This window comes from Protopterus annectens, chromosome 8.part0 (assembly GCF_019279795.1).
Source record: "Protopterus annectens isolate FY-2018-M chromosome 8.part0, PAN1.0, whole genome shotgun sequence".
NCBI lineage: Eukaryota > Metazoa > Chordata > Ceratodontiformes > Protopteridae > Protopterus > Protopterus annectens.
In genome coordinates, this window is record NC_056741.1 from 1,104,941,219 (window position 1) to 1,104,964,559 (window position 23,341).

At 43.5% G+C, this 23,341-nt stretch overlaps 1 protein-coding gene across 4 annotated transcripts in view; it reads right to left on the minus strand.

Moving 5' to 3' along the window:
- Positions 1 to 23,341, minus strand: part of POGZ (pogo transposable element derived with ZNF domain) — a 2,357,128-nt gene that overhangs the window by 643,646 nt on the left and 1,690,141 nt on the right. For all 4 annotated transcript variants that reach the window (XM_044080634.1, XM_044080633.1, XM_044080632.1 and 1 more), the window contains one exon: positions 679 to 779. In XM_044080634.1, the coding sequence (XP_043936569.1) occupies positions 679 to 779 (101 nt within the window). The remainder of the gene's footprint in view (positions 1 to 678; positions 780 to 23,341) is intronic.

The following is a 23,341-nucleotide window of genomic DNA, read 5'->3' on the forward strand; positions in this document are numbered from 1 at the left end:
AGAGCTCATAATACCATTTTTTAACCTTGGTCATTTCAGTGGAGTCCCATTTAAGAAACTCTCTCATTTGAGAGACGGTTTCTCCAAAGGTGACGTCCTCTCCAGGGGCGTCTGCCTCAGTAGAGTCCTCCTCTGGGGAAGCATACCCAAGAGGGGAAGGTATTTGAAAGGCATAGGAAAGGTAGTCCCCTGAAGATGAAAAAAGTATAGGTTAGGTAAGATGTGGGTTCTGGTGGAGAATCAAAGTTTGTGAGCTAGAAAGTACCGCTGTTGATGTCATTTTCAAGCCACTGTACTCCTAAGGAAATAAGAGCTCTTCTTAGACTACATGCATTATCTAAAGATCATTTTTCCCCAAAGCAAACTCTGTGAGGGTATTAAGACAGATGAAAAGACTGCACCACAGTAAGTACTATGGAAGGCAGATAATGTACTGCTGCCTACAGCTTTCAACTAAACACCTGAAATCCGAGGGACTATAATAAGCCACTCTTGGAGGAAACACTGCAGAAATTATACTAGCAGACAGAAGTCCAACTTCTGACAGGGCAAGGGAAAGCAGAGATATTACTATACTTTACAGACCATTATAGACTAAACATGTACTGGTACAAAAACTATCTCATGTGCAAGAATTTGAAGGTTTGCATAAAAAACGCAGTTTAATAGTTCTAATACCTGACAGACATATGGCATTTCACCAGGTTTGTGATTCTCCTTCATATGCTGTAGGAAGAGAGGCTCATTCTCAAATGCCCATTCACAGATTTTGCACTTAGCTGTAATGATAAACAAAACAAATACTCAAGAAAACAATCCATAGTTGAAATAATACTATATAAAAAGGGCACAAAAATAACTGAATTAAATCTCTAATTATACTGTAACACAGAGATGCATGGTGGTATTTCTTGAATTACAGTGAGAGCAATGCTTGCAATAAAATGCTTTTATGAAATCAATAAATAAATTATATAAATACACATTTATGCTAGGTGTGTTTTATACTGAATGGTTGGTGTCTACTCTTTAACACAAGAGCAGGCTTACAAGCTTCCCCTAAATCTTTCACAAACCAGTAAAACTCAACATGTAATAAAAGACTTCACAGAAACAAAGAAACGTAAGTTATTTTAAATTCAAGCTATGTAAAGTACAGCTGTTTAAGTAAACATACTATAACAGTAGATGTTCCAATAATTACTGCTGCAGTAGCCATAGCTAAATGGGTTATATACTGCCAGGGATATAACAGATGGCCAGCTTCCAAAGCTTTAGGGCAACATCCATGCATCCAAACTGTCAAGAAGCTCGAGCTGAGCTGAGTTGACTAAAAGATAAGTCTGGTGCCAAGCCGTTCACAGCTTTCCTACCAAAAGAGAAATGAAGGCTGAAAGGACAATGTTAGGAGGTACAAAAAACAAAAGTCCACACCCTGGCATTAAAAAAAAAAAAAGGAGGGGATGGAGGAAGAGAGCGGCTACTGCAACAGTGGTCATTCAAACATCTACTAGTAAGTTTACTTACACAAATATACAATTTTCATCATATTGATCACTGATGCAGTAGTCTTAGCTATATGGGTAGATTACCCTAGCTTACTACATTTGGGAGGTGGAAGGAGAATGGTTCTAGCAAAGCCTGACCTGGACCAAGAGAAAGAATCAAGCTTATAGTGCTTCGTACAAGTACTTACAGGACTATGTAGCAATTTGCAGAACATGTCTAGAATACAACCCTTTCCAAAAAGTCATAGATGAAGCCAAGGTCCTGTAGAATCTGCCTTGACTCAGCTTGGAATAGTTCTGTTATAGTCAGGACAACAAAAGGTAGCCTTAGACAACCATTTGGAAATATTCTGTTTTCACACAGGTTGACCTTTCTTCTTACCTTTACAAGAAATAAACAATTGATCTGTAAATCTTAAAGATTTACTTCTGTGAAAATAGTACCCGTGTTGTCTAAGGAAATCCAAGTTATGGAATATCTTTTCTCCCTCATTTTTAGGTTCTGGAAAGGATATGGGGAGATGAGATGGGCAGCTTGGCTTAAAGTATACTTAGATACCACTTTAGGCATAAAAGGAGGATTAGTTCTCAAATAAACCTTGTCCTTGTGGAAAATGAGGTAGGGTTGACTCATCTTAAGAGCTTGGAACACAGACACCCTTAATGCAGAGGTCAAAGCAATCAGTAAACTGTTTTCCATGATAAGAACCTCAAGTCAGCCAGGTTAGCTTTTTTCAAGTGGTGCAAGTATTAGCTTCTCCATCACAAAATTAAGATCCCAGGGAGGGCCCACCAATGTATTTGGAGGCCCAATGTGAAAAATCCCCTTCAAAAACATTTTGGCATGTGACCGACTTGAAAGAGGAGATTCATACCTTCTGGGAAAAGGGGGGAGGGGCAGGATGGGAGGGGGTCACAAGGTCTCTTGAATAATCATTTAGACTTGTTGGACTGTCCTTGGTTCTGGGAGGCTTGAGGCTTCTTTTTGGAACCCCCTCGCCATTTCTTCTTAAATTTCTGTTTACCTGTATTTTGTTTAGGCTGTTCATTCAGCTTTTTTGCCATAACTGAATGAGGATTTGGGAGAATCCCTTAGAAATTTTTGAAAAGGAGGGATGAAAAATCTTATAGACTCCCTAGATCAGCCTACCTTTTTCATTACACTTTTTGATCACCTCTGTAGCAGAGGTGCCAAAAACTAACTCTATATCCAAAGGGGAATTCAAAATCTCATTTTTAGCATAACTGGGGATTTCTGTGAATGCAGCCATGCAAACTTCCTCAAAACAGTACTAGTGACCATAATACTAAAAGTATCAACACAGTCATACATGCACTGTAGACAATGAGTAGTTTGTGTCTTTCGGCTTTTCCCGGTTAGGGGTCACCACAGCGGAACTCCGGTCCACTAATGATTGGCAGTTGATTTTTACGTACTGGCTTGCCAGGCCTGAAGCACAACCTTCAATGAAGATACGCCCATTCACGCATGTCTCCACGCAGAAGACGCTCTAGCTGAGAATCGAACCGGACAGCGTCTTACTATGAGGCGACAATGCTACCGCAGCACCACCACCGCGGGTACTGTAAACAATGAGTAGTGATGTGTGAAAAAGAAAAAAACTGGGTGTAGGTTCTAGAAATTCCTTCTGTAACAATTCATCGTATTTTTGAGGGACTGAGAAATTTCAGTCTTTCCCACTAAAAACACTGTCATATTCTAGCAATAATCTCAAAGAAATTACTTTGGAGTATGAATCAGAAATCTGAGAAACGACTGTATCTATCATCCTGTTCAGATTCAGAATACTGAAACTCTTCAAAGAAAGAGATATCCCTCTTTATTTTACTAGAAACGACTTTACAAGAAGTATTAATAGCCTGAACTAAACCCTAAGCCAGACCAAGAAAACTACTCCTGCTTAAGGAAATATGACGAGGAGTAGACATATGCTTAGTTTTCAGTTAGTTCTTTTTGACAAGAAAAATTGGGCCAGCCATGTTACTAATGGCAGTAGCAGCTTCTCCAGGGATAGACACAACATTCTGACACAACAGGGAAGTCTTCACTGTTCGCTCTCTCAGGGCAAGCAACAGCGGCTCTCCTTTGCCTACTGAGGGGACGCCAATAGCTGCAGAAGACATGGCTAATCCCTATCCATAGTGGCTGTACGTAATACATCAGAGGGATGGGGGAAAAGATGAATGGTCTGAGGTACAACAAATGGCCAAAGCATAGTCACCCACCTGTGGCTGAGGCAAAATGCTAGCCTGCTGTGGTGGTAAAGACTGTTTGCTTAACTTTTTCTTTTTGCATTTGGCAGAAGGACCGACTTTGGACTGGTAGTCTGTTATATGGTCAAGCAGAAAATGATGCCTCCTTCCCATGGAAGACAAGCAACAAATGCTGATAAAAACTAAAATTCTTTAAAAGTCACTTTATTAATCAGAAAAACATAGTAAAAAAAAAAAAAACACTTTAAAATAATTTTCCAGCCCCCTAGAAGTAAAAAAAAACACAATTTCTCCACAGAAAAAATGTTTTACAGTTAATTTACACAACATTTAAAATAACAGGAAAAACGAGCACTCCCGTTTAAAAGTATAATACAGTCTCATAATAGTCAAAGGAAAACTTCACCTTCTCCTACAGTTTAACTCAACTCTAAAAAATGCATTTCTCCCTGCAATATGGTTCCAGTATTCTGTAGGTACCAGAAACCTGCTTGTACTTTATAATAAACTTTCACTTCCTTGCCTTGAAATCAAAGGAAGGAAAAGACCACCCACTTAAAAAAAAAAAAAGTTAACGTCTCACATAATTTGCAGAGGAATTTGTCTACGCATGCATGATATACAAAAGACAGAAAAATTTGTAGTTGGGTACTGCTGACAATCTTATATGGGTAATTAGTCCTTCTGATGTCAAGCGTTCAGCAATTTCTGTGAAATAGACGGGGGGGGGGGGGTGAAACTGCTTTCCACTGTCTTTACTGCGGAGAGGAAGAGAACTTATGCCAGTTCACTGCTGCTTCCCATATAGCCACACCTTTCATTGCAAAACACAGCAATTAGATTAGTCAATGGTTCAACAGCAGTTGTCACCTCTTTTGACAAATTTACCGTAAGCAGTATTGCATTATTGAAATGCTAAGTTTTAAACTTGAAATGTTAGTCGTTTATACCACTTTACATTTTAAGATGACTTAGCTGTAGTATCAAAGATGTCTGTGACATTTAAGAGAAAGTCAGAAAATATTTTTTCTTGTAAAGTAGCACACATTTACCAAAGGGTGGGGGGAGTCGACTGTCAATTCATCTTGGAATACAAAAAGACACTTTGAACAAAGGCCTGCAATTTAGATAATTATTGGTTGCAGCTGTATAACACCTTATTATACTGTAAAACAAGCTCTGAGAGATACACAAATGAGGGTCATTCAAGAAATAAACAAAGCAGTCGTGTTAAAAAGGTGTATAAGATGACAGAGACTGACACTAATCCCATTACAAGTCAATGACATGGGAATACACCACCACTTCCTTATGTTTAGCATGACTCCTATAAAGCAGACTTGAAATGGATTACGGGAATAATAAAGGCTTAAATCACATTGATAAGTGAACCCCCAATGGCAGCCATTTTGAAGAAAGCATATTAAACTTCTATAAGAAGCAGTCAGAGTTATTTTGAACTGTTTAAAATAGCTCAGAAAAACAGAGATAATAGGTTCATAGGTTGGTACTAGGCTACCGGCCCTAGGGCCTATACAAGCCTAGACATAACAATTCTCTGGCTATTTCTTCCCACAGTATTTACTTCCCTGGACACATCTAGCAAGGCGACTGACGTGATCCCAGGGGTGAATTTCCTATCTCCCATCCAATAATCAAGGTTCCTTTTGAAGATGGCCAAAGAGGCGCTCTGCTTGACATCTATGGGGACTCTATTCCAGAGTCTGGGGAGTCTCTGGGTCAGGAACCTATCCCTCCAGCATGTTTTGTTCATTGTGATGACAAGGTTTAGATCCATGGAGCGTGTGTCTGAGGGATTGGGATTTCTTTAAATGTAGCATGTCCCAACAGCTCTGGGTTTGACATGGCCTTGAATGTTAAGCTGAGATCGAGCCTCAGTACACGATATGCGACAAGAGTATAGGTGGAGTTTTTTTAAAACGGACAGCATAGGGCATCTGCTTTAGACCTGTGATTATTTTAGTGAGGTATTTCTGCTGGCTTTCCAGTTGTTGCAGATGTATTGAGAGGTACATACCAAATGGGACATTGTACTCTATAATGGGTCTAATGAGGTATGAGTACAGTGGGACAATGATCTCCTTTTTTTCTGGATGAAAAGCCCTTAGTGATTAGGTGTGCCACATAGAAGGATTTCCTGACTGTTGTGACGATGTGGTTATCAAAGGTGAGACCACTGTCCACCCGTGTCCCTAAGTCTCTTATCACACTTTCAGTGTTTAGTGTATTGCCACCTATGTGGTAATTCACAGGTACATGTTTTTCCCCAAAGGGGATAAAGTACAGTTGTGTACACTTACCATAAATGTAGAGGTTCGAGTGTATTCACTGTTGCAGTCATCACATTTGGGTTATCTGTTTGCAGTAGCCCTCAGTCGGCCTGATTATCAAAGTCTTGGGTTCTGTGGCGGTTGCTTTCTCATCCTCCATGACATCAGGTAGTCATGGGTATAAAGCATGCAGCCGACGCCATTACATCAGTTTTTATATATATATATATATATATATATATATATATATATATATATATATATATATACAAACACAAGGTTATACCTCCAAAAAAAAGCAAATACACCAAAAAGCTTTAAATCATAGTAAAGGAGCGCAGAGGTATAGCCAAAAGAAGTCGGGGGGCTGGAGGGAGGGAAACCAGGACTGCAGCAGTGAATACACTCGTAAATCTACATTTATGGTAAGTGTACACAATTGAACTATGTTCTTCATGTTTCACTGTTGCAGTCATCACATTTGGGTAGATTCCCAAAGCTAAGGTTGGGAGGAAGAATTTAGATAGTATCAAGACCGGCTATAAGGCCCTGCAAGACTGCAGTGGCAAAGCCAGCTCTGGATTTAGAGAAAAAGTACAGTTGTGCACCTACCATAAATGTAGATGTTCGAATGTATTCACTGTTGCAGTCATTACTCTTGGGTTATTCTGCTGGCAGGCTACCCACAGTCGGCCCGAATTCCAAAGTCTTGGTCCGGCGCCGGTTGCTGACACCTCTTCCCTGACGTCAGTGCACCAGGGGTATAAAAGATGCAGCTGATGCCATTTTCTTCAGTTTTTCTTGCCCCAGATGTCAAGTGCTCCCAAAAGGGTAAGCTAAATAGATTATGCCAATAAACATGCATGTACTAAAGTAAACATTTCCTTCATCTACAAGCAAATACACCACATAGGTTGTATAGAATAGAGAAGTACAGATAAGATCCAGCAAATGAAAGGGGGGATGGTGGTAGGGTAACCTGGAATGCAACAGTGAATACACTCGAACATCTACATTTATGGTAGGTACACAACTGTACTATGTTCATCATGTTTCACTGTTGCACTCATTACTCTTGGGTTGAATCCCAAAGCTGAGGATGGGTGGCTGGGCTAAATAGGATTAGGAGAGGCTATGAGGCCCTGCAGAACTACAGTGGCAAAGTCTGCTCTGGATTTAGAGTAGAGAGGTAAGTGGTACTGCTTTGTGAAAGTGTGCACTGAACTCCAAGTTGCAGCCTCTAAAATGTCTTTGGTTGGTACTCCTCTGAGGAAGGCTGCTGAAGTGGCTGCTGCTCTGGTACAATGTGGCCTAATGCCCTTAGGCACTAATTTGCCATGCTGTGAGTAGCAGAAACAAATGCAATGGCCTATCCATTTTGAAATAGTCTGTTTTGAGATAGCCTTTCCTTGTGATCCTGCAGCATATGCCACTAAAAGTTGCTCAGTCTTTCTGAAAGCTTTAGTTCTGTCCAAGTAGAAGCGTAGCTGTCTGTGTATGTCCAAAGAATGCAGAAGTCTCTCACCCTTGTTCTGTGGGTTTGGATAAAAAGGTAGGCAAGTGGATGGTTTGGTTAAGGGCCACACTGGACACCACCTTAGCCATAAATGTAAGGTTCATCCTTGGAGAAACCCAGTCTGGATGGAAAATGATAAAAGGTTCCACAGCCATGAGTGCCTGTAACTCCGAGACTCGTCTTGCAGAGGTTACTGCTAGGAGCAGAGATGTTTTCCAGGATAAGAATTTTATATCAGCTGTTGAGGCTGGCTCAAAAAGAGGCTGTGTGAGTTTTTCCAAGACATAATTGAGGTCCCATGCATGTATTGGTGCTCTCCTTGGAGGTCTTATGTTTTTGGCCCCTCTGAGGTATTGCTTTATTAAAGGATGATAAAAGATAGGTGGATCAGTATTGTAATAGGCTGAAATGGCAGAGGCATGAATCTTAATTGATGAAAAGGATAGGCCTTTGTCCAGCATCTCAGTTAAGTATTGTAAAATCTGAGGAATATTTGGTACAAACGTGTCAATACCTTGTGCCTGGTTCCAAGCACAGAATCTCTTCCATTTTTCTGCATAAGATTTTCTAGTACTGTGCTTCCTGGCCTCCAAGATAACATCCATTACAGCCTTGGAAAGAGGAGTGTTCTGAATGACTACATTATCCGCCATGCTGCCAGATTTAAGGTCCTGAGTTGGCTGTGCAGGATCTGATTGTTTTGTTGGGTCAGTAAGTGAGAAGTTTGAGGCAATGTCCAGGCTGGACCTTGAGACAAGTTCTTTAGGATTGGGTACCAGGGCAATCCGTTTCATTTTTGGCTTCTCTTTTCTGACCTTTAGGAGTACCTTGGAGAGGAGAGGCAGTGTATGAAAGGCATATACTGATAGGTTTTTCCAGCTGAAGGATAGGGCATCCACTTTCCATGCTTGCTTCTGATAAATCCTTGTGCAGAAACTCCATAGTTGGCAGTTGTGAGGGGAGGCAAATAGATCTATGTCTGGGCATCCCCATTTCCTTGTTATCATGCTGAAGATTTGTGGGTCCAGTTTCCACTCGTGGGGAACCATGAGGTTTCTGCTTAGTTCGTCTGCCAGAGTATTTATTTTTCCTGGCAGGAATTGTGCTTGTAGGTGAACTTGATAAGTCAATGCTGTGTCCCACAAAGTCATGGCTTGTCTGCAGAGGGGGTAGGAATGTGGGCCTCCCTGCTTGTTTATGTACCACATCACTGTAGTATTGTCAGTCTGTATCAGTAGCTGTCCTGAATGAAGTAGATCCTTGACGGCTGTCAGGGCATTCTGAAAAGCTAGCATCCTTTTTGATTGATATGAAGATGCATGTGGCTTGCGGGCCATGTGCCCTGAATACATTTTTCTGCCATGTGAGCCCCCCAGGCATAATCCGATGCATCCGTTGTTAGTGTCTGTCTGGCTGTGGGTAAAGTGAATGGCTGTCCCTTGTTGTGGTGACAGGCCTGTGCCCACCATCGAAACTCCTGTTGCAGGCAGGGGATGAGGATAATTATTGTTTCCAGGCTGTGGAAATATAGAGTCCAAACACTTTTTAGATACCATTGTAGTTTCCTCATATGCAGTCTGTCATATGGAATTATGAGAATGCAGGATGCCATGAAGCCCAAAGCCTGCAGATTTTTTCTTGCAGATAACTGGATCTTTGTTGCCAACAATTTGAAGTAAGAAGTCAGTTGCCTTTGTTTGTCTGGTGTGAGATAAGCCATCTGGGCAGTTGTATTTAAGCTTGCACCCAGGAATATTATCTCTTGAGAGGGTACTAGTTTTGATTTATTTTTGTTTACTGTGTACCCTAGGAAAATCTTTTTCCCACTTTTCTGAGAGTTAAAAAAGTTCAGTTACAGGCTTGCTGTTCCTGAACTGTTTGAAAGTTTCTGTGAGGCCATTTTTGCTTGGGCTGAAGGAGGGTCTCTGTGTTCATCAGTGGCAGTGACTAACATTGAGCAGCTTCCCTGCCCCCCATGGAGGTGGTTACTGACTTGAAACTGTAGTTTTATTGGCCACTAGGGGTCATTTCCATAACTCCTTCATCTTCCTCTCTTAAAACCTAGTTGCCTCGTGGTTTGAGCGTCTTTTCAGGCTTGTTGGCTGTTGGTGAAGCACCCTCAAGAGGAAAAAGCTGAGAGAAGAGGAGCCACTTTTGAGATTTTAAGTATTTTTCTCTGTTTATTTGCTGAGTTTTGCTGCGTAGCTGCCTAGCTTGAGCATTTTCTGGCTTGTTACACTTGATTTCTGTATTAGTAGCTGTATTTAGAGCACAACCAAAACTGTTTGCTGAATTTCCTGTTTGCACTTAATTTTAAATCGTTTTTCTTAAAACTTGCATATTTTCTGTCCTTGACCTAGCACTCTTGTGTGGGGTCATTTACTGCACTGTTATAACTTGATATTACTTGTGAACCTCTGCTATCTCTGTAAAAACAAAAACAAAAAAATCTTGCTTTTTTCCCACTTTTCTGAGAGTTAAAAAAGTTCAATTACAGGCTTGCTGTTCCTGAACTGTTTGAAAGTTTCTGTGAGGCCATTTTGCTTGGGCTGAAGGAGGGTCTCTGTGTTCATCAGTGGCAGTGACTAACATTGAGCAGCTTCCTGCCCCGTGGAGGTGGTTACTGACTTGAAACTGTAGTTTTATTGGCCACTAGGGGTCATTTCCATAACTCCTTCATTTGTCCTCAGAGGAGTGGTTTAAGGCAGTAACTTGTAGTTTATTGGCCATTTTGGGTCATTTCCTGTCTTTTCCAGCCCCTGCTATAAAGCACACTTTAGCCAAGATTAGCGATTTAGCACGGAGTTGCTACGTTGCACACTAGGGCAGCGCCCGTTAAGCAGGTTTAAACTATTCGCTACCTAAAGTCCACTCTTCAAATTTTCCTTAAAACTACCTTCCTCGAACTATACTACTGATCTAATCAGCGTATCCTATAATTAAAAGATCATCTCTACTTGACTCCAAGTAGACTATTCTCTATCTGTTAACGTAGCACTTGCTCCTACAGTACTTATTACCTTGATACGGCACTCTTGTCATAGATAGTACCCCAAAAGGCAACCCCATTTCTCGGTCACCCACGTCCCCGGAATCTTTTTAAAGTTTTTGTCTATTCCTTCTAGCATGTCGAGGATCAGTTGCTAGTGTCCTCTCCTGCTCAGCTGGTGAACCTGGGAATATTGAGGCAATGTTACAATTGCCTCATGTACACAGAACAACCCTCTCCTCCTCCCACAAAACACAAATACATGCGAGATGCAACTATACGGCCAAACTGGAGGCTGAGCTCTCTCAACATAGGACTGGCAAGACCAGTCAGGAGGAGAAGGTTACCACACACACTATAGACCCAGTCTCACATAGTACCATTACAACCTCAAATCATACACATAAACACACAAAGACATACTCGGGAGGCTCTGATCAAAAATCTACCAAACAGCAGAGGCCACCAAAGCAGACACCCAAACAACCACCACCTCAGAACACAACACCTGCAACACATAGACCTCACAGTCAGAGTGTCAAACAGTCACAGCCCTTAAGGCCAAACACAATGCCAGACACACTAGTCATTGGTGACTCCATAGTCAGACACACTGACGTCCCGCTCACCAGACTGAGTAAGGAGAAGGTCACAATAAGCTGCCTGTCGGGCTAGAATCCGCCACATAACGCAAGCACTCAGGTCTCTCAACAGCAGGTACAAATATGACTCAGTCATTGTCCACGCTGGTGTAAGCGACCTGAGACGCACCTCCTTGGGCTACATGAAAAGAGACATTGAAGAGCTCTCTGATTATGTAGCCCAGGCAGGTATGACCCTGACCTTGAGCAGTATCCTACCTTCACCAAGAATGATGCCACAATACGGAGATAAGATGATCAGCTTTAACAATTGGCTTAAACACTGGTGTCATTCAAAGGGGATCCAGTGTCTGTCTGCCTGGGATGACATGCTGGACAAGCCACGCTGCGAAGGGACGGCTTGCACCTGTCACCCCTGGGATTCGGATATTGGCAAAGGCTCTTGCCACCCCATAGTGCCTTTTAGGCAAGGCTCAAATTCTAAACCTACCACCCTAGAACACAAAAAAGGAAAAAAGCTAAGGGTAATGCTGCTCAATGCCAGAAGTCTAAATCTCAAAATGCACGACTGAGGCCCTTCTCAGTATGGAGAACATCGATGTCTGTGCTGTGACAGAAACCTGGTTCAAGGCTCCTGAGAGCACCCCAGCTATCAGGTTTTACCTCATATCATGCATTCCGCCCCAAAATCCGGACAATACCAAGAAAGGAGGGGGGGTATCCATATTCATCAAGGACACCCACACCTCAAGACTGGTGGCAACACACGATGCATCGGAGACCATCCAGGTGCAATTAACCATAGGCAAGACTGCTCTGCAAATTGTAGCATGTTACAGGCCACCCTCACAAACTCAGGAACCTCACATGGCCTTCCTGAAAACACTAGAGGGGATAAATGTATCACCAAACACCATCATACTAGGTGACTTCAATTACCCTAATATAGACTGGGATCACTACTCAAGCCCAAACACCCTAGCCCAAAAGTTCCTGGAATTCATAAACTCAAATGCCATGGAACAACTTGTCACCATCCCCACAAGAGGAGATAACATACTTGATCTCATCATCACGAACATGGGAGCACAATGTTCAACACGGCAGGTGTACCGCTCACTGGTGAGATCAGACCACAAACTAATCTCGCTGGAGGTCCTCATCCCACCCCCACCTGAAATAAAAAAGACCACAGTAAAGAACTTCACAAAAGCCGACTTCACACTTCTAAAGACTAGTGTGGTCTCCTTTAAGGCCCCGAGCGTGAAAACAGTACTCAAGCAGCTGAATCACTTACAAATGCCTTCTACCAGCACCTGCAGGACTGCATGGATAAGGCAATCCCAAGCAAAACAAAGACTCTTTGTACCAAAGGCAAGCGTCCAGTCTGGTGGACCCCAGCCATAAACAAACTCTACAACAAAAGGAGGAAGCTACTACAAGATAGAGCAAAATCCTTAAAAGGTAAGACACCCTTGATCACTATAAGTAAAAAACTAAGAGCTCTCATAAAATCATCCAAAGCAAATTTGAGAGAAAAATAGCTAAAGACTCAAAGACAATCATAAGGCCTTCTTTAGCTATGTTAGAAACCTGGGAGGAAACTCCCAGATATGCTCAGAGCTAGTTCAAAATGATGTGAAGATTACTGATCCTACAGACATTGCCAACATACTGGCTGACAGGTTCAGTGCAAACTCCCAAAAGGAGAGATATCTATACCAAACGATTGCAGCCCCCAAACATCTCCAGCCCAAGTGAGAACTGCTCTCCAAAGCAAAAACTCAGCAGCCATGGGACCTGATGGTGTCCCCGGCTGTGTGCTCCATGAACTCAATGAGGAATTAAACCCACAACTGGGACAGCTGTTTAATCGTAGTCTTACCTCTGGATACGCACTCCAGGAGTGGCGCACTGCAACTGTGGTACCACTTCACAAAGGCGGTGCCTCCACCGACCCTGGAAATTACCGCCCATTAGCTTGACAAGCCTTATCTGCAAAGCCATGGAGAGGATCATAATGGACCTCATAAATAAAGACATAGGGAATTTGCAGACTTTGGATCCAACCCAGTTTGGCTTTGTCAAAGGCAGTTCATGCCTTTTAAACTTGGTTGACTTTTCAAACAGTCACCAAAGCCATTGATGAGGGAAAGGCAGTCCATACAGCCTACCTCGATCTGGCTAAGGCCTTGATACAATACCCCACTGGTATCATTGAAAACTCATCAGCTTAAATGTCAACCTATACATCACAAGATGGGTTGCAAACTGGCTGAGTGACAGAACCCACAGGGTCAGAGTTGCTGGCCCCTCTCCAGACTCAAAGCCTGTCACAAGTGGTGTCCCACAGGGCTCAGTCCTGGGCCCACTCTTGTTTGGCATCTACCTTTCCAGTACAAGCAAACACAGGAGGGTTATGGCTGACAAAGTTTGCAGATGACTGCAAACTGGCGCCATAGTAGAAAACACATCTGACACAGATATCCTTCAGAAGGGTCTCACAGAAACGGATAACTGGTGCCAGAGCCACGCCTAAAGTTAAATGCCAAAAATGCATAGTCATACCCTTCGGAAAACAAGGTTACCCTAGCTACCAAATAGGTGGCAATCCACTGAGCACAGAAGAAGTTATCAGGGACCTGGGGACCCAGGTTGATAGTAGTCTGTCATTCACACCCATGTAGCTAAAGTAGTTAGGAAGACCTTCTACATTGCCCACCTTATCATGAAGGGATTCTCATCTAGATCAAGGGAGGTCATAGTCTCCCTTTACTCATCACTCATCAGACCAATGATTGAGTACAATGCCCCATTCGAATGTATCTGACCCGACACTTGCAGCAGCTGGAGAGGCCACAAAGTTCCTCACCAAAAGGATAAAGGGTCTCAAAATCTGTCCTATGCTGCCCGACTGAAAGAACTCCAGCTCTATTCAGTCGCACCGCTGCTCAGAGGTGACCTTTGCCTAACATACAAGGCCATGTCAAACCCAGATTTGATGAATATGCTTCACCTCAAAAATCTAGATCCATCAGAGCCACAAGGACGGAGACTTAAACCTTGACACGGCTATTAATAGGACGTGCTGGAGGGATAGATTCATCACCCAAAGACTCCCTATGCTGTGGAACAAAATCCCGGTACATGTGAGGCAGAGCACCTCGCTGGCCTTGTTCAAGAGAAATCTTGACCAATGGATGGGAGATCGCAGATATACCCCAGGGATTACCTCAGTGTCACTGCTCGACAGAGGCACAGCAAAATAATGGGTATAGTTCCCATACTAAAGGGGTGGCGTAAGCCACAAAACGATGGGCTAGGCTTGTAAATGCCCTCGGGCAGATAGCCTAGTATGAACCTATGAACCTATGAACCTATATCAGCTGTTGAGGCTGGCTCAAAAAGAGGCTGTGTGAGTTTTTCCAAGACATAATTGAGGTCCCATGCATGTATTGGTGCTCTCCTTGGAGGTCTTATGTTTTTGGCCCCTCTGAGGTATTGCTTTATTAAAGGATGATAAAAGATAGGTGGCTCAGTATTGTAATAGGCTGAAATGGCAGAGGCATGAATCTTAATTGATGAAAAGGATAGGCCTTTGTCCAGCATCTCAGTTAAGTATTGTAAAATTTGAGGAATATTTGGTACAAACGTGTCAATACCTTGTGCCTGGTTCCAAGCACAGAATCTCTTCCATTTTTCTGCATAAGATTTTCTAGTACTGTGCTTCCTGGCCTCCAAGATAACATCCATTACAGCCTTGGAAAGAGGAGTGTTCTGAATGACTACATTATCCGCCATGCTGCCAGATTTAAGGTCCTGAGTTGGCTGTGCAGGATCTGATTGTTTTGTTGGGTCAGTAAGTGAGAAGTTTGAGGCAATGTCCAGGCTGGACCTTGAGACAAGTTCTTTAGGATTGGGTACCAGGGCAATCCGTTTCATTTTTGGCTTCTCTTTTCTGACCTTTAGGAGTACCTTGGAGAGGAGAGGCAGTGTATGAAAGGCATATACTGATAGGTTTTTCCAGCTGAAGGATAGGGCATCCACTTTCCATGCTTGCTTCTGATAAATCCTTGTGAAGAAACTCCATAGTTGGCAGTTGTGAGGGGAGGCAAATAGATCTATGTCTGGGCATCCCCATTTCCTTGTTATCATGCTGAAGATTTGTGGGTCCAGTTTCCACTTGTGGGGAACCATGAGGTTTCTGCTTAGTTCGTCTGCCAGAGTATTTATTTTTCCTGGCAGGAATTGTGCTTGTAGGTGAACTTGATAAGTCAATGCTGTGTCCCACAAAGTCATGGCTTGTCTGCAGAGGGGGTAGGAATGTGGGCCTCCCTGCTTGTTTATGTACCACATCACTGTAGTATTGTCAGTCTTTATCAGTAGCTGTCCTGAATGAAGTAGATCCTTGACGGCTGTCAGGGCATTCTGAAAAGCTAGCATCCTTTTTGATTGATATGAAGATGCATGTGGCTTGCGGGCCATGTGCCCTGAATACATTTTTCTGCCATGTGAGCCCCCCAGGCATAATCCAATGCATCCGTTGTTAGTGTCTGTCTGGCTGTGGGTAAAGTGAATGGCTGTCCCTTGTTGTGGTGACAGGCCTGTGCCCACCATCGAAACTCCTGTTGCAGGCAGGGGATGAGGATAATTATTGTTTCCAGGCTGTGGAAATATAGAGTCCAAACACTTTTTAGATACCACTGTAGTTTCCTCATATGCAGTCTGTCATATGGAATTATCAGAATGCAGGATGCCATGAAGCCCAAAGCCTGCAGATTTTTTCTTGCAGATAACTGGATCTTTGTTGCCAACAATTTGAAGTAAGAAGTCAGTTGCCTTTGTTTGTCTGGTGTGAGATAAGCCATCTGGGCAGTTGTATTTAAGCTTGCACACAGGAATATTATCTCTTGAGAGGGTACTAGTTTTGATTTATTTTTGTTTACTGTGTACCCTAGGCAAATTAGTAATCTTTTTACAAACGCCAGATGCGCTAGTAGAATGTCTTTGTTCTCTGCTTGAATAAGGCAGTCGTCCAAGTAAGGATATATTTGAATTACTCTTTGTCTGCAAAATGCAATTACTGGTGCCAGGTACTTTGTGAAGACCCTGGGTGCAGTAGATAAGCCAAAGGGCAGTGCAGAGAATTGGTAGTGCATTGAGCCAGCTATGAATCTGAGGTATCTTCTGAAAGATTGTCTGATTGGGACATGCAGGTATGCCTCTTTTAGGTCCAAAGTTACAAGCCAAGCCTTCTTGCCCAGCATGGGCAGAAGCTGCTGCAGAGTCAACATTTTGAATTTTGGAACGTCCAGAAATGTGTTTAGAATAGACAGGTCCAGTATTGGTCGTCAGGCTTTGTCCTTTCTGGGCACCAAGAAAAGTCTTGAGTAAAATCCTTGTCCCTGCTCTTGTTGTGGTACCTGTTGAATGGCCCTTGTGTCCATAAGGGATGAAACTTATTTTTGTGCCTCTGCCCACTGATTGTGTGGCAGGTCTGGCATACCTTTTGCCCTTGGCAGCGTGTGAAATTGGAACCTGTAGCCCTGAGACACTATGTTCAAGACCCATTTGTCCTGGGTAATCATGTGCCAATTTGGTGAAAAAAGTGCTAGTTTTCCCCCTAAGGGGGCTGCCAAAAGATAAATGCTTGGTTCTGGCAGAGGAAAGTCATTTAGACTGTTTTCTGTAAGGTTGTGATTTGTCTTCTCCGCTTTTGGAGGTAGAAGCACCCTATTGCTTAGGCCTGTATGAGTCTTGGGGCTGGGATCTGCCTCTGGGGTGTCTGTATCTGCCTCTTTGTGGCCTGTCTGACACTGGAAAGGACCAATTCTTTGTAGGCCAGTTCCTGCTAAATCTGGGTGGCTGTACCTGTAAGAAATCCTTAACTGTCTGTACGGATTTCACTTTATCCTCCATTTTCTTCAACACCTCTTCTGCCTTAACACCAAACAAAGTATCATGCTGTAATGGAGCATCCAATAATTTTGCTTTAACATGATCAGGCAGATTCTGTTCCTTTAACCAAGCATGCCTTCTAATGACCGAACCCATAACAGCGGCGCTGCAAGAGGCCTCCAGTGAATCAAAACCACATTGTAAAGTATGCTTTCCCACTTGTTTGGCTGCATGCAATAAATTCTGCATTTCCTTGTTATCAGAACATTCAGAATTTGTCAACATTTTCTCTTTAAGCAGTGACATTAAGTATTGCTGATATTTAAGCATATGAAACTGACAATTTAAAGCCCTTATGGCCATGGCAGCAAAAGTGTAAACTTTTTTCCCCCCATCTGTCCAGAGCCCTAGAATCCCTATCAGAGAGGACAGTTTTTTTTGCAGTGGAAGCCTTGACCCCTTTGGGACCCCGAGAAATAGTTTCTGGGTCAGCAGAAGGGTTCTTATATAGAAATTTATGAGAGTCTGGAACCCTGTAGTATCTGTCTGGCTTTGCAGGATGCAGGGGGTAGAGAGTCAGGAGACAGGCCAGACTCTGAAAATTCATCATCTACAATGTCTAGAACAGGTGGAATAGCAAGAGGTCTGTGCTGAGGCAGTAAAAGAAAGTCTCTGAGCCTTTTCTTAGATTCTGAGTAATCTTGGCTCTCCCAGTGAAAATGTTCCCTCATGGTATTCAGGGTTTCCCCAAAAGAATAATCCTCAGGAGGAGAGGCTGAAGGAATAGATTCTTCAGCATCAGAATCCTCATATGGAGGAAAAGAGTATCCCTGTTCAGAAGAGGAATCAGAGGAAATTGAAACCTGATCAGAAGAGTCATATTCTGTCTCTTGCCTAGGCTTCTTATCAGGAGGGGGATGGGAACCCCTGATCAAAGTAATTAGGTCTTCGGCCATCTTAAGCATCTGTTTCTTCGGCATTGACGTCTGTCCAGGAGAGAATGCCATACTTGTTCCTTTGTCTTTAGAGCTGTTTTAGTCTTTGAAGCTGATGTTGGCTTGACATATAATTGTGTAGGTCTGAAAACACCCTCAGAAGCCGATGCCTGCTCAGCGGCTCTGGACCCATCTGAGGGAATATTTTCCAAGAGCCCAATACCTTGAGTATCCAGAGGCCAGGTCAGCTCCACATGGGAGTTGGAAGCGGCCTGTGGCTCTGAGGTAGCGGCGTCAGGGGCTGCGAAAGCGCCTCACTGAGAATTGGCGAACCGGTCACTGGCCTAGCGGATGTCTCGTCGTCGGATTTGGACCTTGGATGACTGTACTTTTCCTTTTCCTTGCGCTTTTTATAAACTCCAGCCGTCAGCTGTTCCGACGGCATTATATAATTAAAACCTTCGGCCAAAGTAATGAAAGGCAAAATCGTACCGACGCTTAATAGTGCGTTGGTTAAATCTAGCACAAACCTGACAGCTAGCAACGTCGTGATCAGGGCCTAGGCAAGAAATACAGTAAGAATGAAAATCCTTATGAGGTATTTGCTTCCCACAAGAAATACAACTGTTAACTTTTTCTGACATCGGTCTGGAGCAAGAAAAAAGTTTCCCCAACAGGGTACTTAGCTTTAATGAAGACTTCAGACCTGAAATTTGATTTTGAAAATCTCATGAGTCGGCCGACCGGTACTTGCGAACTGCTTTTTCTTCGGGCACCGCGCGGCAAGAAAGACTGAAGAAAATGGCGTCGGCTGCATCCTTTATACCCCTGGCGCACTGACATCAGGGAAGAGGCGACAGCAACCGATGCCAGACCAAGACTTTGGAATTTGGGCCGACTGCGGGTAGCCTGCCAGCTGGATAACCCAAGAGTAATGACTGCAACAGTGAAAAACAATGAACATCTGGCAAATGGTAGTGCTTGGTGAAGGTATGAACAGAACTCCAGGTAGCACCTTCTAGGATGTCTTTGGTAGGGTCACCCCTGAGAAAGGCTGTAGAGGTAGATGCAGCCCTGGTTGAATGGGGTCTAATCCCCTGTGGGATAGGTTTTCCATATTGGTTATGGCAGAAATGAATGCAATGGCCTATCAATTTAGAAATGGTTTGCTTTGAAATAGCCTTCCCCTCTGCCCCTGTGGAAAATGCCACCAGCAGTTGTTCAGATTGCCTTTGAGGTGGGTTAGTCCTGTCCAAGTAAAATCTAAGTTGTCTTTGCACATTTAAGGAGTGCAGTATCTGTTCTCCTTTATTCTGTGGATTAGAAAAGAAGGTTGGCAAATGAATGGATTGATTAAGAGCCACGCGGGACACCACCTTGGGTATGGAGGGATTGGTCCTGAGGGACACCCTGTCCGCCTGAAAGACGATGAAACAGGTCTATATCTGAGCTCCACCATTTGTTTAGTAACATGTTGAAAGTCTTTGGTTCCAGTTTCCACTCATGTGGGTCCATTAGACTTCTGCTTAGATCGTCTGCCAGTGTATTTAGTTTTCCTGGCAGGAATAGAGCCTGTAGATGCACTTGGTAGCTCAAGGCTGTGTTCCACAGAGCCATGGCTAGTCTGTAGAGGGGATAGGAATGGGAACTCCCCCCTGCTTGTTTATGTACCACATAACGGTGGTGTTGTCCATCTTACTATTAATTGTCCTGGAAGAATGTGGTCCTTGAAGGATGTCAGAGCATTCTGTACAGCTAACATTTCTTTTTGATTGATATGCAGGTGCATTTGACTTGGGTTCCATTTGCCCTGAATGCACTTCCCTGCCATGTGAGCCCGTCACGCATAGTCTGATGCATCTGTTGTTAGGGTTTGGGCGGCAGTGGGTAGAGTGAATGGTAGTCCCTTGTTTTGGTGGCAGGCCTCTGCCCTCAAAAGGAATTCTAACCGTAGACAAGGTATGATAGGAATCATTGCTTCTAGACCTGGAGAATGTTGACACCATAGGCTTTTTAGATACCACTGTAGTTTCCTCATATGCAATCTTGCATATGGAATTAGTAGAATGCACGAGGCCATGAACCCCAAGGCTTGCAGTATTTGCCTTGCAGATAGCAGGGTTTTTGTGGCCACTAGTTTGAAGTAAGTTGTCAAATGAATTTGTTTCTCTGGCGTGAGGAAAGCCATCTGGGAAGTTGTGTTCATGCTTACTCCCAGGAATATAATTTGTTGACAGGGCACCAGCTGTGATTTATTTTCGTTTATGGTGTACCCCAGACAAATTAGCACCTTTTGTACAAATGCCAGATGATTCAAAAGTATGTCCTGGCTTTCTGCCAGAATTTAGGCAATCGTCCAGGTATGGGTACATTTGAATATTTCTTTGCCTGCAAAATGCAATGACTGGAGCTAGGCACTCTGTGAATACCCTGGGAGAAGTAGATAAGCCAAAGGGCAGTACAGAAAACTGATAGTGCATGCAGCCTGCTTTGAAGCGTGGGTATCTTCCGCAAGATTCCCTGATTGGGATGTGCAGGTAGGCATCCTTTAAATCCAGTGTTGCCAACCAGGTATCTTTGCCTATCATGGGAAGAAACTGGTGAAGAGTTAGCATCTTGAATTTTGGAATCACCAAAAAGGTGTTTAGGATAGAAAGGTCCAGGCTAAGGTGCAATGAGTTGTCTTTTCTGGCTACCAGGAAAAGTCTTGAATAGAAACCTTGTCCCTTTTCCTCTTCTGGTACAGTGTGAATAGCCTCTAATCTTAAGAGAGAAAGAGTACTTGCTTTTGAGTCTCTGCCCACTAATTTGGGGGTAGATATGGCCAACCATTTTGGGTTGGTAACATGTGGAAGTGCAATCTATATCCTTGGGAAACTATGTTTAAAAAGTACAGTTGTGTACATTTATCATAAATGTAGATGTTTGAGTGTATTCACTGTTGCAGTCATTACATTTGGGTTATCTGCTTGCAAGTAGCCCTCAGCTGGCCTGATTAACAAAGTCTTGGGTCTTGCGTCGGTTGCTGTCCCTTCTTCCATGACGTCAGGTCGTCAGGGGTACAAAACATGCAGCCAACGCCATTACATCAGTTTTTCTTGCCCCATATGCCAGGTGCCTCCCTAATGGGAAGCAATTAAAAATAAAAGTACAAGGATATACCTCCAGCAAAAAAGCAAATACACCAAAAAGGCTTTTAAGCATAGTAAAGGAAAGTAGAGGTATAGCCAAAAGAAGTTAGGGGGCTGGAGGGAGGGTAATCAAAACTGCAAGAGTGAATACACTCGAACATCTACATTTATGGTAAGTGTACACAACTGTACTATGTTCTTCATGTTTCACTGTTGCAGTCATTACATTTGGGTAGATTCCCAAAGCTATGGTTGGTAGGAGGAATTTAGATAGCATTAGGGCCAGCTATAAGGCCCTGCAAGACTGCAGTGGCAAAGCCAGCTCTGGATTTACAGAAAATTGGCAAATGAAAATGCTTGGTGAAAGTATGTGCAGAACTCCATGTAGCAGCTTCTAAGATGTCCCTGGTAGGGATGCCTCTGAGAAAGGCTGTAGCGGTAGATGCAGCCCTGGTGGAGTGAGGTCTGATCCACTGGGGGATAGGTTTTCCATGGTGCTTATAGCAGAAATCAATGCAATGGCTTATCCATTTAGAAATGGTTTGCTTTGAAATAGCCACCCCCTCTGCCCCTGCAACAAATGCTACCAGCAGTTGTTCAGATTTCCTTTGAGGTTTAGTCCTGTCCAAGTAGAATCTAAGCTGTCTGTGCACATCTAACGAATGCAGTATCCATTCCCCTTTATTCTGTGGATTGGGAAAGAAGGTTGACGAATGAGCTGATTAGGAGCCACACTGGATACCACCTTGGGCATGAAGGATGGATTGGTTCTGAGGAACATCATGTCCACATGAAAGATGATGAAAGGCTCCACTGCCATAAGGGTTTGTAATTCAGATACCCTTAGAGCTGAAGTGATTGCTACAAGGAAAGCTGTTTTCCAAGAAAGAAATTTTAAGTCTGCAGTAGCATCTGGCTCAAAAAGGAGGTAGAGTGAGTTTCTCCAAGACAAAGTTAAGGTCCCAGGCTGGGGTTGGAGCTCTCCTGGGTGGTCTCACATTTTTGGCCCCTCTGAGGAACTGCTTGAGCAGTGGATGAGAGAAGAGGGGAGGTTCTGTGTTATAATAAGCTGAAATGGCTGAGGCGTGGATTTTAATGGAGGAAAAAGACAGGCCCTTATGAAGCATCTCAGTTAAGTATTGTAAAATCTGAGGTAAATTGGGCGCTGCTATGCTCATTCCTTGAGAGTGGTTCCAGGCACAGAATCATTTCCATTTTTCAGCATAAGATTTTCTAGTACTAGGCCTCCTTGCCTCTAAGATGATAACCATCATAGGTTTGCTGGGGGATGGTAAAGGACAGATTAAGTAATTAGCCAGGCTGCAAGGTTCAGTGTTGGACGCCGAGGGTGCAGAATCTGGTTCTCCTGCTAAGACAGCAGGGAAGGAGTCTGAGGCATGTGCCATGGAGAAAACCGTGGCACACTGCACAGGAGGGGGTACCAGTGTTGGTGCGGCCAGTCTGGAGCAATCAAAATCATCCTTGGTTTGTCCTGTTTGATTTTTAGTAGTACTTTGGAGCAGAGGGGGGAAGACATAGACTGATAAGTTTTTCTCACTGAAGGACAGAGCACCCACTTTCCAGGCTTGTTTGTGGGGAGTCCATGTGCAACATTTGTCCAATTGGTAGTTCTGGGGAGAGGCAAACAGGTCTATATCTGGGCTCCCCCATTTGCTTGTCAACATGTTGAAAATCCTTGGTTCCAGTTTCCACTTGTGTGGGTCCACGAGGTTTCTGCTTAGTCCGTCTGCCAGTGTATTTAATTTTCCTGGCAGGAATTGAGCTTGTAGGTGCATTTGGTAGCTCAAGGCTGTGTTCCACAATGACATGGCTAGTCTGCAGAGGGGGTAAGAATGTGTACTCCCCTGCTTGTTTATGTACCACATAACAGTGGTGTTGTCCGTCTTTACCATTAGTTGTCCTGGAAGAATGTGGTCCTTGAAGGATGTCAGAGCATTCTGTATAGCTAACGTTTCTTTTTGATTGATATGCAGGTGCATTTGACTTTGGTTCCATTTGCCCTGAATGCACTTCCCTGCCAGGTGAGCCCCCTCATGCATAGTCTGATGCATCTGTTCTTAGTGTTGGGCGGCAGAGGGTGGTGTGAAAAGTAGTCCCTTGTTTTGGTGACAGGCCTCTGCCCAGCAAAGGAACTCTAGGCATAGGCAAGGTATGATAGGACTCACTGTTTCTAGGTCTTGAGAACGTTGACACCATAGGCTTTTTCGATACCACT